General features: G+C 39.7%; 1 protein-coding gene across 1 annotated transcript in view; it reads right to left on the reverse strand.

Moving 5' to 3' along the window:
• Eml6 (EMAP like 6) overlaps positions 1-16400 on the reverse strand; it is a 288615-nt gene that overhangs the window by 97691 nt on the left and 174524 nt on the right. The window contains 3 exon segments of the mRNA XM_032915924.1: positions 6773-6985; positions 11148-11404; positions 13544-13681. Coding sequence (XP_032771815.1) covers positions 6773-6985; positions 11148-11404; positions 13544-13681 — 608 coding nt within the window.

The raw sequence follows: 16400 nt of genomic DNA on the forward strand, positions 1-16400 counted from the left end.
CAGTTGTGCACAACTTTAACCCCAGCATTCAGAAGGCAGAAGCAGGTGGATCTCTGAGGTTGAGGCCAGCATGGTCTACAGTGCGAGTTCCAAGATAGCCTGGTTACACAGAGAAACTCTGTCTTAGAAAACAAAAATAAAGAAAAAAAAATCAGTGGAATTCAAAGCAAGGTAGCAAAAGTAAAAATTTATGATGTCAAAGAAGAAGCAGAAGTCATTCTATATTCCTCCTTGATTTCTCCTTTAGTTCATGTCATATCCTAAGGACAGACAAACATCTGTGGAGATTTTTTTTTTTTGAGCAAGAAACTGGGGCCCATAGTGGAAAGTCACATCCATGAAATGAAACAGATCTTCTGGTCTTGGTCCTAGCCTCCAGATGACTGTAACTCATGACAGAGACCTTGAACTAGAACTAGCCAGTAGGATGCTCATTAATCCCCCACCCCACCCCATTTCTACCTCTGCCTCCTCCTCCACAAAAACATGTGAGATCATTTATCATATTAGCTTCTAAACTTGGAGGTAGAGTTACTATACAGCAATAGATAAGCAATATCCTCAGTAGGCTGGCACCATTGTCACTGATAATTAAGCTCTTACTGCTTTAACCCCGTTTTCTTCCATCTCCCCTTGGCCTGCTCTGCTTCAGTCACATAAACCCTTTGCAGTGCCTCCAGTCTGCCAAAGTGTTCTCTGTCTCCAAGTCTTGTATTTGCTGCTATTTCTTTGTAATGCTCTTTCCTGGGATATCTGAATGTTTGGTTCTGTCATCCTGAAGGTATCTAGTCTATAAAACCCAACAGTGAGCCCTTCTATGGTTGCATTAGTCAAAACAGCACTATGCTGTTCTGCACAGCCTTCTCCTCTTTGTTTTTCTGACAGCATGTCTGACCATCAGACATATTCTGTATGTTATGTATCATATGTATCATATGTCTGTAGTTATGTATCCACTGCTCCCTGGCAGTGGCGACTTGTGCTGATATACTGAAGCACTTTTATACTCTAGCACAGCACTGAACAAGTATTTGTACAGTAAGCTGAGGCATATCCTCTCCCAAAGCTTTCTGGGGGATAAGCAGTGACAGACAATACGAGATTTCCCTTTGGATATTTGTCCACGAGGGCTTGCACTTCAGCTGACATTTCTACTGACTTCTACAATAGCTTAAAAATCTTTCCATGCAGAAACTAAACAGAGACACAGAGAAACTAACAGAAGTTATGAACCAAATGAATTTAACAGATACCTATAGAACACTTCATCCTAAAACAAAAGAATATAAATTCTTCTCAGCACCTCATGGTACCTTCTTCAAAACTGACCACATAATCAGTCACAAAACAGGCCTAAACAGATACAAGAAGATAGAAATAATACCATGCATCCTATCAGATCACCAGACTAAGGCTGGTCTTCAATAACAACAAAAACATCAGAAAGCACAATACAAATGGAAGCTGAACAATGTTCTACTCAATGATAACTTGGTCAAGGAAGAAATAAAGAAAAATTAAAGACATTTTAGAACTTAATGAAAATAAAGGCACAACATACCCAACCTTATGGAATACAATGAAAACAGTGCTAAGAGAAAAACTCATAGCTTTGAGTGCCTCCAAAAAGAAACAGGAGAGAGTATACTTTAGCAGCTTGACAGCACACCTAAAAGCTCTAGAATGAAAAGAAGCAAATACACCCAAGAGTAGTAGAAGGCAGGAAAGAATCAAACTCAGGGCTGAAATAAACCAAGTAGAAACAAAAAGAACTATACAAAGAATCAAGAAGACCAGGTCCTGGTTCTTTGAAAATATCAACAAGATAGATAAGCCCTTAGTCAGAATAACCAGAGCGCACAGAGAATATATCCATCCAAATTAAGAAAATCAGAAATGAAAAAGGGAGACATAACAACAGAATCCGAGGAAATTAAAAAAAAAATCATCAAATCCTACTACAAAAGCCTATATTCAACAAAACTGGAAAATCTGCATGAAATGGTCAATTTTCTAGACAGATACCTGGTACCAAAATTAAATCAGGATCAGATAAACCATCTAAAGAGTCCCATAACTCCTAAAGAAATAAAAAAAAAACCCAGGACCAAATGGTTTAGTGCAGAATTCTATCAGACCTAATACCAGTACTGTATAAACTATTCCACAAAATAGAAACAGAAAAACACTACCCAATTCCTTCTATGAAGCTAAAATTATGCTTATACCTAAACCACACAAAGACCCAACAAAGACAGAGAACTTCAGTCCAATTTCCCTTATAAATATCACCACAAAAATACCTAATAAAATTCTCAAAAACAAAATCTAAGAACACATCAAAACAATCATCCATCATGATCAAGTAGGCTTCCTCCCAGGGATGCAGGGATGGAAATCCATCAACATAATCCACTATGTAAACACACTCAAAGGAAAAAAAAAAACACATGATCACCCCATTAGAGGATGAGAAAGCATTTGAAAAAAATTCAACACTCCTTCAAGGTAAAAGTCTTGGAAAGATCAGGAATTCATGGCCCATTCCTAAACATAGTAAAAGAAATATACAGCAAACCAATAGCCAACATTAAACTAAATGGAGAGAAACTTGAAGCAATCCCACTAAAATCAGACAAGACAAGGCTGCCCACTCTCTCCCTACTTATTCAATATAGTACTCAAAGTTCTAGCCAGAGCAATCAGACAACAAAAGGAGGTCAAAGGGATACAAATTGGAAGGAAGAAGTCAAAATATCACTATTTGCAGATGATGTGATAGTATACTTAAGTGACCACAAAAGTTCAACCAGAGAACTACTAAGCCTGAGAAACAACTTTAGCAAAGTCATTGGATATAAAATTAACTCAAACAGATCAGTAGCCTTCCTCTACTCAGAGGATAAACAAGCTGAGAAAGAAGTTAGACTCCAGAGAGCCAAATAACCCTATTTAAAAAATGGGGTCCAGAGGTAAACAAAGAATTCTCATCTGAGGAATATCAAATGGCTGAAAAGTACCTAAAGAAATGTTCAATATTCTTAGCCATCAGGGAAATCCAAATCAAAACAACTCTGAGATTCCACCTCACACCAGTCAAACTGGTTAAGATAAAAAACTTAGGGGACAGCAGATGATGGGTGAGAATGTGGAGAAAGAGGAACACTTCTCCATTGTTGGGATTGCAAACTGGTACAACCATTCTGGAAGTCAATCTGAAGGTCACTCAGAAAATTGGACATTCTACTATCTAAGACCCTCTCCTGGGCATATACTTCTCCTGGGCATATATCCAAAACATGCCCCAACATATAACAAAGACACATGCTCCACTATGTTCACAGGAGCCTTTTTTATAATAACCATAAGGTGGAAAGAACCCAGATGCCCTTAAACAGAGGAATGGATACAGAAAATGTGGTACATCTACACAATGGAGTATTACTCAGCTATCAAAAACAGTGACTTCATGAAATACATAGGCAAATGAATTGAACCATAAAATATCATCCTGAATGAGGTAACCCAATCACAGACAAATACACATGGTATGCACTCACTGACAAGTGGATTTGAGCCCAAAAACTCGAATTACCCAAGATACAATCCACAGACCATATGAAGCTCAAGAAGAAGGATGACCAAAGTGTGGATGCTTCACTCCTTCTTAAAATGGGGAACAAAAATATTCATAGGAAGAGATATGGAGTCAAAGTTTGGAGCAGAGACTGAAGGAATGGCCATTCAGAGCCTACCTCTCCTGGGATCCAGCCAATATACATACAGCTACTAAACCCAGACAATATTGCTGATGCCAAGAAGTGCATGCTCACAGGAGCCTGATAATAGCTGTCTCCTGAGAGGCTCAGCCAGAGCATGACAAATACAGAGGTGAACACCAGTAGCAAACCACTGAAATGAAAATGGGGTCCCCATTGGAGGAGTTAGAGAAAGGATTGAAGGAGGTGAAGGGGCTTGCAAACCCTTAAGAACAGCAATACCAAACAACCAGAGCTCCCAGGGACTAAACCACTACCCAAAGAGTATACATGGACTGACCCATGGCTCCAGCTGTATGTGTAGCAGAGGATGGCCTTGTTGGGCACCAATGGGAGGAGAAGCCTTTGGTCCTCCCAAGGATGGACCCCACAGTGTAGGGGAATGTCAGGGCAGTTAGGCGGGAAGATATGGGTGGTTGGGTGGTAGAAAGGGGATAACATCTGAAATGTAAATAAAAAAATCCAATAAAAAAATCTTTCCACGAGCACCTGAATACCAAATGTTTATAGCTAAGCTTTGGAGCTCCTTGGAGGGAAAAGAGTCAGGTCTTTCTGAGTGTGTAACAGGTTTCTCAGAACTTGGCTGAGACAGATGGCAGTAGCCATCCCACCCTTACCCTCTACAAAAACACCTTTTCCTTCTCGCATTTCCTGTCTCACTGACACCTTCACTACAGCTACTCAGGCTTGAAACTCAGGAGACATACTCAATGATCCTTCTTTTCTCTCCCTCTAGTCCTAATCCAGTCTAGCCACAAAACCTTCACCTTTAACTGAACCAGTCACCTCCTTTGACACCTATTTTAGACACAGCATTCCCCAGACGAATGCTTAAAAGCCTATTTCATACAATATCAAAGCAATCTTTCAGAGACTTAAACTGACTGCATAACTTTCTAATTTACAACAGTTTGCCAGTGTTGCACAAGATTCAAGTGTGGGATGTCACACACAGGATTCATTCTGTATGGTATCAGAAAAAAATTGTCATCTGATTCTAAAGGATTTGAAAACTATTAAGATGAGAAAAACAAATTGCTCGGGCTATGTAAAAATATAAATTCATCAATTTTCATTAACTGCAGAACACTTAATCTAATTTCTGCACAACAGAATATATATATATACACACACACACACATATATATATATGTATATATATATACATATATATATATATATATATATATATATAAAATTCCAAATGTATCAAATTGGCTTGGTTGTGAGTTCTATTTGCTCACAGTAGAAAACCATAAAGCTTGCTTGGTTCTGCACGTTGGCTCATAGTCATCAGCCTCTGCTCAGGTTTGTCTTTCTACAGGCTCAGTAATTAAAACCATTTGATAATGGTATCCTGATTTGAAGAGTCAAGTTTTATCAGTTTTTATTTGTGCCAAGACTCCCATATATTCTTATTAACTTTTTCCAGTAGTTTTGGTACAAAAGCTTCAAGGTCACAGGCAAAGCTGCACAGTTTATGAACTGTGCACACAGGGTAGAATTTGGGTTGCTTTGATGACCTTGGTACTTGAGCAAATGGCTGAGGAAGACTCCACCGCTCCCTTCATGCTCACACTGCGGTCTCTCTGTCCTCATTCTTCCCTTTGCCCACTGTCTGTCTCTCCACAGGGCTACGTTTTATTCATGGGTATTTAATTGTGACAGTACCACCACACTCATCTCTAAGACCCGAGTCCACTCATACGGTCTGGAGATACAGAGAAGACACCAACTCTCACCGACTTTCTTGAGTCCTGACAAGGGAGACCAGTAAATTGCTTCTAACCTCATCTGGGATTTTCCTGAATTCTGAATTCCCAGATACTTTCTAACATAACTTATTCTCAAATGCACATTAATTTAAACAAGTTACACCCTATTACCCACAAGGTCCACTAGGCAGGGTGGCGAGGACTTGAATTTGGCACACTGAAGTCTTTGTGCTTCAAGCACTTTGAGCTGATGTTCATTCTGTGCAGCATGAGTCATGGTGGTTTAATGATGCATTTTGTGTCACATTTTGTCCTGCAATTGTCACTGCTTCAAGACTGCCAGCTAGCTGAAGATTGCTTTCTGACTGCACCTTTCATCTGCTTCCCTGCTTATCATAAAATACCATTCTAGTGAAAAGTTTGCAGGCCACAACAAACCCCCATTGACCATTCTGCTAAGATCCAGCTTTCTGGGCACAGTTAGGAGTAAGAAGATGTGGCGGGGCTTTCTCTGAATTTGCAAAACAAACCCAGGATCATTGCTAGATGGCAACAATCACAGTCTTCAAAGCTTACAGTGCTTCCACAGGTGTGCAAAACACAGAAAGCGGTTTTCAATCCAATTTCTCTCTCAAAAAATATCACCTAATACAGTCTTGAAAGATTAGTCCTGGGACAAAGGGTCCATAGTTGTAGAACTACCATGTTTGTTTAATCATATTTAAGAAGAATTGCTTTTGTTTTCATGTAGAAGTGCAAGCAGGTGGATGTATGAAAGTTTAATTACAGCCAGGTGGTGGCGGCACATGCCTTTACTCCCAGCACTCAGGAGACAGAGGCAGGCAGAGATGTCTGAGGTTGAGGCCAGCCTGGTCTACGGAGCGAGTTCCAGGACAGTCAGGGCTCCACAGAGAAACCCTCTCGTGAGAAACAAATACAAACAAACAAAAAGTTAAATTATAATATTCTAAAGAAATAAAATCCCAATATAAAACATGACTATTTATTCACATAGATATAAATGATCTGGCTGTTTGGAAATGCGAGACACAGGCTTGGGAATCTCATAATGTTAACTCTTAACAAATTCTCACTTAAATTTGCAAAACCATTTAGGACAGCGAAAGTAGAGGACTGAACAGCATGTTCTATATAAAACAGGTGAGGAATAAATGCAGACATGAGAAAGTGAAGTGCCTGGGGAAGAGGAAGGAAAATGTACCTAACTAAGCAGCATCAAGAGTACAGAGAGAGCCTTCACCCATTCAGACAGCTTACCTCTTTTGAGACAAGGAAACTTGAACAATTTGACCAGTCCAAAATCATCTCCGGACACCAACACTGAACTGTTATAATTGGCGTCCACCGAATTGATGTCAATAACCTCAGCGTATTTGGGCCAAATTCCACTCACTTCAGGGCCTCTCACACACGTCCAGGAGGCCCAGGGGATCCCCTTGATTTCCTCCTTACTTGTTAAAGGCTTCCCTGCTGAAATAGTCAATATAATATTACATTTACATGTGAAATACATTCTAATATATTTTAATCATTTTTCTTTTCTTAGTGTCTTACTGTCATTAGATATATAAATCAGAGGGATTGCAAGTTCTTATCTCTTCACCCAGTTAGTTACTATTTTGGGGGAAGGAATTTAAGGAAAACCTCAGTTCAAAATTTAGAAGTGAAGAGAATAGGAAATGATTATTCCTAAATGTAACGTCTCAAGCTATTGATACCGCCTTGATCTTAATTTCCAAGGTACAGGTGCTACTACAGAGTATTTGTATTTGTGTGATCTCATTAAATTACATGTCGTCAACACTGAGTCACCAACATGTTGCTAGGCTTTTAAAACCTTGGCTAAGGTTGTCTTATAGTTTATTGGTGTGGGTTATATGCACGCTCAGGACGGACAGACGACAGCTTGCAAGACTTGGCTCTCCTTCCACTGTGTGGATTCTAGGGACTGAGTCAGATCATGGGTCTCAGCAGAAAGGTCCACCTTTCTAGCCTATAAATGGTGTTTGGAATTTTTTAATTTTTATTTCTAAAATTTAAATTATATGTATAATGTATGTGGGCACGTGCATGTAAATGCAGTGCCCTCTGGCATCAGAGGTATCAGATCTAGCAGAACTGGAGTAAGGATGCCAGCCATCTGTCAGCGCTGGGACTCAAACTCACGTCTTCTACCAGATCACTAAGTTCTCTTAATCACTGTACCATCTCCCCAGCCCCCATCAAGTGGTTTTCCTTTAAACAAAAATTCAGGCTCTACAAATGTTAAAGTGGATTTTATGATTTAATTCCTAATCACTGAATCCACAGATTTATGGTGAGCTAAGTGTATCTGGTGGTGGGATAATGGTCCTAACAATAGCTGTGGCTTGGCCGCTCCCAGACACGTAGCTCAGTTCCCATTTCTGTCAGGAGATTAGTGAGGTTCACAGATGGCACAAAATACAGCAAGCCACAAAAGCAAATGAGTGGAAATATTTAACTAAATGCCGTTTTTTAAAATTCAAAAGCAATACAATTAAGCATATATCTTCATGCCTGCCCTATTAAAATAAGCATATATTTTCAAATAAAGAAGAGCAGATACCTTTGCAGAATGGCACTCCAAAATTCTGAACTATATCCAAGATTTCTGGACTGTATGTTCTGAAAGAATGCACTTAAATGACCACAGACTCAGAGAGGAAGTTGTCTTTAGTTGAAGCATTGTCTGTGACCAGCTCCTGCTCAGAGGATTGCATCCTAGGAAGTGACTGATTCAGACTAGAAAGCAACCTCACTGTTGCAGAGGCAGAGGCGATAGAACCTGCAGCACCTGGACCAGTAAACACGGGGCATAAGCCGAGTGCCCATGACCAGTGATAAAGCAAGCTTCAGCTGCATCCCTGAGCATGATGTGCTGTCACTCCAACTGACAAATGTGCTCCAGATGTTCCCATACATGAAAAAGTGAAGTCTGAAGTCCAACACTTCCCACATGCCGGGCCAGGGCTCTGCCAGTAACCCACATCTTATCCCATCTAATACTTTGCTTTGTGAGCCTTAGTAGACTGCCAAAACAGATTCCAAACAATGACTCCTTCTGCCTCAGCCTCCCAAGTAAGTAATACTTCAAAAAAAAATTCAAGACAATATATAATTGTTGGAGGTTAAGATTTATATTTTCTTTATTCTTTCCTTTAAAATCATCATTAAAGAAGCCAACATAATCATGAGCAGAGAGGCTTCATCCAGCAGCTGATGGGAACCAATGCAGAGACACACAGGCAAACATTAGGCAGAGCTTGGGGAATTCTGCTAAAGACGGGGAGGAAGGATTGTAGAAGCCAGAAGGGTCAAGGACACCACAAGAAAACTCACACAAACAACTAACCAGGAATGCAGGGGCTCACAGAGACTGAACTAACAGTCAGGTGGCCTGCATGGGTCTAACCTAGACTCTCTGTGCATATGGTACAGTTGTGTAGCTTAGTGTTCTTGTGGGATACCTAACAGTTCAAACAGGGACTATCTGACTCTTTTGCCTACTTTTGTGACCCCTTTCCTCCTACATGCCTGCCTCTGCCAGCATTAACTTGAGGGAAGGTGGCTAGTTTTACTGTAACCTGATACACTATGCTTAGTTGATATCGCTTAGAGGCCTGTTGTTTTCTGAAGGGAAATGGAGGAAGTGTGGATTGCAGAAGGGGTAGGTAGTTGGCAGGTGGGCTGAGGGGGGTTGAGGAATTGTGGTTGAAATGTAATATATGAGAGTGTTATAAATAAATGATTTAAAATTAGTAAAGATGATAATACGGACATCATTATGTTATATGTGACAGTTTAGTCTTACAAACTAAATGTCACTAGATTTCTATTACAAAAGACGGGTGAATCTCTTATCAATGTTGCAAGGTGAACACAAACAAAAAATGTGCTCACTGGATTTTAAAAAGCTACATTTCACCAGATAATACAACTATCATCATCAGAGCTGGGTCTGATGCACTCATAGCCACCGAGGACTACAATCCTCAGATCTGAGGCCTTGGCTCTTGTCTAAAGGCTCTAAGCTGATCTAAGAGATAGCCTCAAATTCTCTGAGGTTCCACAGACCATCCTGTTCCTTTTGGACCTTGGTAGAAACTCATTTATGTAATGGTCACATATCTAATGTGTGTGACAGAAAAAAAACAATGAGAAAGAAACTCTTCAGGAATGAAAAATTTTAACTTCTAATTTATAGCCAGTTTGCAAACATTAAGATAAACATGAGGCAATATTTTTTTGGTATCACCACTTTTCAATGATGAATGCAAAAAATCTTAGTCATTAAGACCTCTTGGTAGTCATACCCTACTGCCTAGCAAGCAGAATGCACAGGACATGCACACAACTCATATCCTCCGAAATGGCATAAGCTATTTGTAGAATGGCTATTCAGTTATTTGCCCTTTGCAAGGAACAGTGTAAGTGGCAAAGCAGGAAGGAGATAGAAACAAGAGAAGGACATAAAGTAAAAGGCTGGACACAGAACGAAGCGGCCGTGGACTTCACATGGAAGTCCATGGAACAACTATTTCAGGTCATCTAAAGGTGATGGACTATTTCAATTATGCAGAAGATACAGAGTACTATAAGGAGCAAGTGTTCGTAGTACTGAGTTTCAATGATCTTTGTCATAGAAAATCATTTGTTACTATTATTGTGGTGTGTGTGTGTGTGTGTGTGTGTGTGTTTGAGCACGCGCATGTCAGAGTAGTGTAGGTCAGAGGGCAACTTGATGGGGTCCGTTTTTCCTACCAGTATGGAAGGGTGTGTGGTGCCTTCTGGGGATTGAACTCAGTACAGCAGGATTATGTGGCAAGGGCCTTTACCTGATGAGTCACCTCACCAGTCAATCTCTTTCTAACACAACTTTAAGAAGATGAAATCCATTGGACACTCATCCCTAATTTAATTTCTTTTGTTTCCTTAGAGGCAACAGTACCCTCAGTTGTATGGTTAAGCATTCCCGTACATTTGCAAACCATTTTCTCTATATGTAAGTGGCTATAATATGAGAACTTGCTTTAGTATCGTAACACTTTATATAAATGACCACTGTGCATATCATCTGCATTTATTTGCTCAGCATTACACTTTTGAGACCTATCCGAATTGACACAAGTTGGATTAGTTACTGTGACATTATGATCTGTGACTACACACTTTAGGCTCTCCTCACTCCCGTGGCCACTTAGGAACTTGCTATGGTTTTGGTTCTTGCAATTACAGTAAGCAGTTCTGTGCATGTTCTTACCAGTACTCCCCATCTTCCTCTTTCACTATGTAACACTGACATGCTTTGGTCAGTCTAAATAATTAAAATGGGCCTTTGGTGCTGCTCTCTATACTTTACCCCTTAGAGCAATGCAGGAATGTATGTTCACTGCAAGCTTTGTCTTCAAATCTTCCTCATGTTTTCCTAATGTTGTAAATTACTAATGTGCCTTACAAACATTTTCTCCGAGGGTCTCATGACTTAGGGATCTTGTCTCAGTGAATACTCCTTACTCTGAGGTCACAGGACATTCTCTCCCCTTCTCCATGTGGTTCCAGGTTTGCTTTCATGAGCACCTACCACAAGCATAATCATCTGCCTAGGACTCACACGGCATTTTGTAGAACAGTCTCTCCCCAGCACCATCGTTGGTTTGCAAGTATTTACTATCCAGAGACCAGTCGATGTGTGTGATGAAACTAAGTGACTTGTTGCATTCTCCTATTTTCTTATAGCGCTGGGCAACAGCATAGACATCTACAGGGCCGTCATTGGATCCTACTGCGAGGTATGAGCCATCTGGGGAGAATTTCATCTCATGAATGACTTCTTTCCTGTCCTTGATATGGACTACTTCTGTCATATCTCTGCAGGAATAAAATACAAAGTGACAATCAGGAAATCAAGAGATGGAAAACCCAAGTCTTATTTTAAAAGGTGTGTGTCACAAGAGAGAAAAATCCTACAGGAACTAAAATATTTATGTTCATAAAAAGATACAACATGTTCGTAACTTATATCCTGCTTATACAAATTAGAACAATTGAAATAATATTTTATGGCCTTGTGGTAAATAGGAAAATCTTTACACTAGGAATATTTGCTTATATATTTGACTATACATTACTGAAATCTTTATTTAAAGATTAGACTTAAGAGCCACTTAAAATGTGTCATTGAGAAAGGCAAACCATCAAAATTAGTGTAAAAATACGTAAAAATAAAAATTTGTATAAAAATAATCTGTTTATGTTTTAAAAATGAGAGCTGATATAGTGGTATACACCCTTAATTCTAGCACTTGGAAGGCAGAGACAAGATAATCTCTGAGAGCTGAAAGCCAGCTCATCTACATATGGCTATATAGTGAAATCCTGTCTTAAGGAGAAAAAAAGGGTAAACAACTAACATACTTATTGCTATCTATAAAGAACAAGTCTTTATTTATTCATGTATATTAGTACTCTATTTGCATGTATGCCTGCATGACAGAAGAGGAATCAGATCTCATTATAGATGGTTGTGAGCCATCAAGTGGTTGCTGGGAATCGAACTCAGGACCTTTAGAAGAACAGACAGTGCTCTTAACCACGGAACCATCCCTCCAGCCCAGGAATAAGTCTGAAAAGAAGAAAATTACTTGCTCTTAAAATGTGAAAATGGTATGCAATCTCTCAGTTCTCACCATGAATGGTCATAACGAATATGCTAAATCACTAAAACATTTGTATATTTTTTGGTCGAATTATTTCTTAAATTATTAATTCTCACAAAAAATTATACATAGGGCATTTTGACCATATTATCCTCTTCTTCAAACCCCTATTAAGTCCACCCAAACCTCCTTTGTGTCATCTTTTAAAAAAAAAACCCAAGTGCAATTTTTGCTACCATATAAACTTGGATGTGTGGTCAGTCACTGGAGCATAGAATTGACCAAATTCTGTTAAGATTAATTTCTGAAAGCTCACTGGGGCTGCTTTCCCCTAACTAGAGACAGGATTGTGACTTGCAGGTCCCCTGAGCCAGTGAAGGTCATCAACTGTACAACAGAGTGCATCCAACACAACAGCCACAGGCCTTGCTTTCCTGCGACCACCCTATTCCTGCCATCATTTATCACAGCACTATGCTACACTCTACAACATAAAATACATATGCAGTTTTCTTTCATTTGCACTTGAGCGCTCTCAAAAAGGAGATTTGCTAGTTAGTTACCTTATCAATCACTCAGCAGAGAGCAGAAACATTGTTCATCAATTTGGTAATGAGTTGTGTGCGGGTGGTAATGAGAATTCAGAGTAATAAATTGTCGTAAAAGTACTCAACACTATACAAAAATTTTTTCAATATAAAACATGTAGCATTCAATTTACAGCTGTATTTCTTTGCTGTAATTACAAAAGTGATAATCCAAGAGAAAAACTAGTCCATTCAGAGGAATTCCAGAGGTAAATGGCGGGTTTTGTCCAGCATAAACAGTATATGATGTCAGCAAGCAGGAAATACTCCAGTTCTATACCAGTTACATGCACATGAATTTGATTCAAGTTTTACTTATAATAATTAACACCACTGGGTGCTGTGTTATTATTTCTTCCTCGTTTTCTGGCTTAACTACAGAGCTCACAACCTCCTACTTCAAGTCCTTGGGTTCAGATGTCCTTTGGAAGTCACTTAGATTTTAGAAAGGTTCATGTAGAATGCGTTAAGGAGTTTCTAAATGTACTGGCTGGGGTAGCATCTTCCATGAAAAGCAGTATTTATTTGCAGTAAAGCAAACAACCCATTATTTCCATGAAGAGACTGAAGGCTATCCAAACTCACACCAGGTCCGTGGATATGGTTCTACCTCCAAATAGTTTACTAAAGACATCTGAATTTTCAGTGTTTTGGATTTTAGAATCACAGGTAAGGGATTTCCTAACAGCCTGACATATTTTATGACCAGGATACTCTTTAATTTTTAACAAAGGAACATCTCAGATTTTCAGTATTGAATGTACCTGACTCGGAGGACGATGAAAGAACCGTCTTTCATGCCCAGGGCCAACTGAGATCCATCTGGGCTGAAAGATACACTACGGACTGCTTCCTCCATATTGCAGCGGGCAATCAAAGCATGGTCTGCCAAACTCCACAGCCTAAGTACCAAGAAGAGAGCAGAATGAAGACCAAATCAACCTGTCAGCTATCTGCCAGCCCAGGGGAGGAAAGCCTTCTCTTCACACTGACAGCAGTAAAGAACATGGTAACCTCACACCCGCATCCTTCACCAGGGCCTATTAGAAAACCTGTGAAAAGTGTTTTGTCTATCTTTGGGCCACTTTTACCATTTGAAAAACTCAGCAAGAAATATGAGGTGAAATTACATTTACAAAGATTTTGAGACCCACAGACCAGAAGATATAAACACTACTTTGCAAAATGTCTTCTTTTTGAAAATTAGAATTGTCCGGTATTTATGCCAATGTCTGTTAACCGTGCTTCAAGGGCAGGAACTGATAGTGCTGTGTCTTAGTTAGGGAGGTTACTATTGTGGTGTATTGAGAATACACCACAAGTAAAGAAACTTGGAGAGGAAAGAGTTTATTCAGCTTATACTTCCACATCACTGTCCATCACTGAAGGGAGTCAGGATAGGAACCAAAGCAGGGCAGAAACCTGCAGGCAGGAGCTGATGTAGAGGCCATGGAGGAAAGCTGCTTACTGGCTGCTCAGTCTGTTTTCTTATAGAATCCAGGACCACCAGCCCAAGGATAGCAGCACCCTCCTTGGCCTGGACCCTACCCCATACATCACTAATTAAGAAAACACCTTATAGCTGAATCTTATGGAGGCATGTTCTCAATTGAGGCTCCTTCCTCTCCATAGCCTTAGTCAAGTTAACAAAATAGCAGCCAGGACACTGTTAGTTTCTCTTAAGCATTCATAAAAAGTTCCAAGTAGATAGTACTTAAGCATATGTAGACAGAAACACACATCACATTTGCTGGCTTCCCTGGGGTGTGAGAGGAGGTATCTGATATGAGAACAAGTGATATCTCTTGGACAGCCCTAGAATTTACTCATGGTTATCATTTGAAAGTCCCAGACCTGTACTGATGGCCCACTGTTTATAGGTCAATCCTTCCTGCTGCTGGTAGCAAAAAAGTACAGCTTCTGGTGGAGGCAAAGCACAGTTCACAGAACTTTGGGCAAAACTACTGTAGGGTTCCTAGCTCCAGGCATTTAACCCAGCTACCCCAAGTTCAGTGAACCCAGAGGAAGTATTTACAATATGCAAATAACAGCTTTTGTGTTAGTTGTAGTTGTGGCCTTTGATCTCTGTAAGGGATTATTTTATGATGGTGGTTGTGATGGTGGTGGTGGTGGTGATGATGATGATGATGATGACGACAGTGATGATACATGCTGAATTGATTCTCGCCATCCTCCATGTGGCTTCCAAGCACTGAGCAGGTCATCAGGACTGACAGCAGATATCTCTACTTGCTGAGTTATTTATCTGGCCCTGTGAAGGCTTTCTTAAGATGGCCTTCTGTTTACACACAATGTCTGCTAGAAGGACCAAGAATGTGCAGTTCTGAAACAAGTGTAAGTACCAAGTGGCAGTTTCCTTAAGTGCACTCAGCCATCTGGAAAGGTGAGGAGCTTTGTGGTGAGTGCCTGTCTGGTCCCTCAGGAAGCCTTCAGTCTTCAGCCCAAAGCTCAGGATAGTCTCTCAATACTTCATCCATTTTTCATGACACCGTGCCATCTTTAGCCTTATGCTATTTTTAAACAATGTAAATTTTCCTTCAGCAGGACGAGACACTGCTACTCTCTAGTCAGTTGTACTGTCTCCCTAAAGCTTCTAAGTTTATCTCTAGAAAGCATGGATTCTACCCTTCTTACTTCAACGTTCTGCAAAAATACACTCAGATGTTTCATCAAACTAATTGCCGAAAAAAAAAGAGTACTACAGATTCCGCCAGCTGGAGTTCCTCAGCCATGTTTATAACTCTGAGAATTAACACTAAAATATAAAAATCAAGGACTTTCATGAACTCTTTCCCTTGGATGGGTAAGAACTGGTCACAGGAATTTGGTTAATTTTGGGCACTGTTTTGGCTGCTTTAAAGGTGCTCAGAGTAACAAAAAAACATGAAAACAAAGTCAAGAGATGCATATGGCAACTAAACATTCATGTTGCCTATGAATAACTGTTTCTACCCAGGCTGAAATTAATGAGGTTTACACATTTGGTAGGAACTAAAACATGGGATTGAGCATATCATGCTTTGAGAACTACATGAACCTATAGAGTAGGTGGGGGAAAAGCAGGGGCCTTTATCATAGTTTACATGGTTCTATAGTTTCATAGTTTTCTAAAGCTTAGAAACAATAATCCATCAATAGATGATTACTCTCAATCCTCCTTGTTGTTGAGTGCTTTAAGTTTATTAAACACATTGCAGTCTGAAATGAATGTAACAGTTGTCAGATTACTGGAGGCTTGCTTAATTTGATGATTTTACCCAGTATTGTACTTTTAAAGAATAGAGAACCATTCAAGTCTGAACATTGTCTCAGAAATTAACATTCTCCTTTGTTTGATGACAATGTTTAAATTCCAATTTCAGAATTTACAAAAAAGAAATAATTACCTCATGTGTTGAAGACAACTTTAAAATCAGGGCTGAAGGTCTTATGAAGAATGAAAGTCGCTAATTAAATACTAAAATGACCTAGCAATCCCCCTACAGGAGGGCAAGTACATGAATGGGAAAGAAATCTTGTCTTACCAGAGAGTAGTGTGTTGGGCTCTTCTCTTGAACTAAAAAGACAACTGGAAGACAGTCTAAGTGGTACTCACACATT

This window comes from Rattus rattus, chromosome 11 (genome assembly GCF_011064425.1).
Source record: "Rattus rattus isolate New Zealand chromosome 11, Rrattus_CSIRO_v1, whole genome shotgun sequence".
NCBI lineage: Eukaryota > Metazoa > Chordata > Mammalia > Rodentia > Muridae > Rattus > Rattus rattus.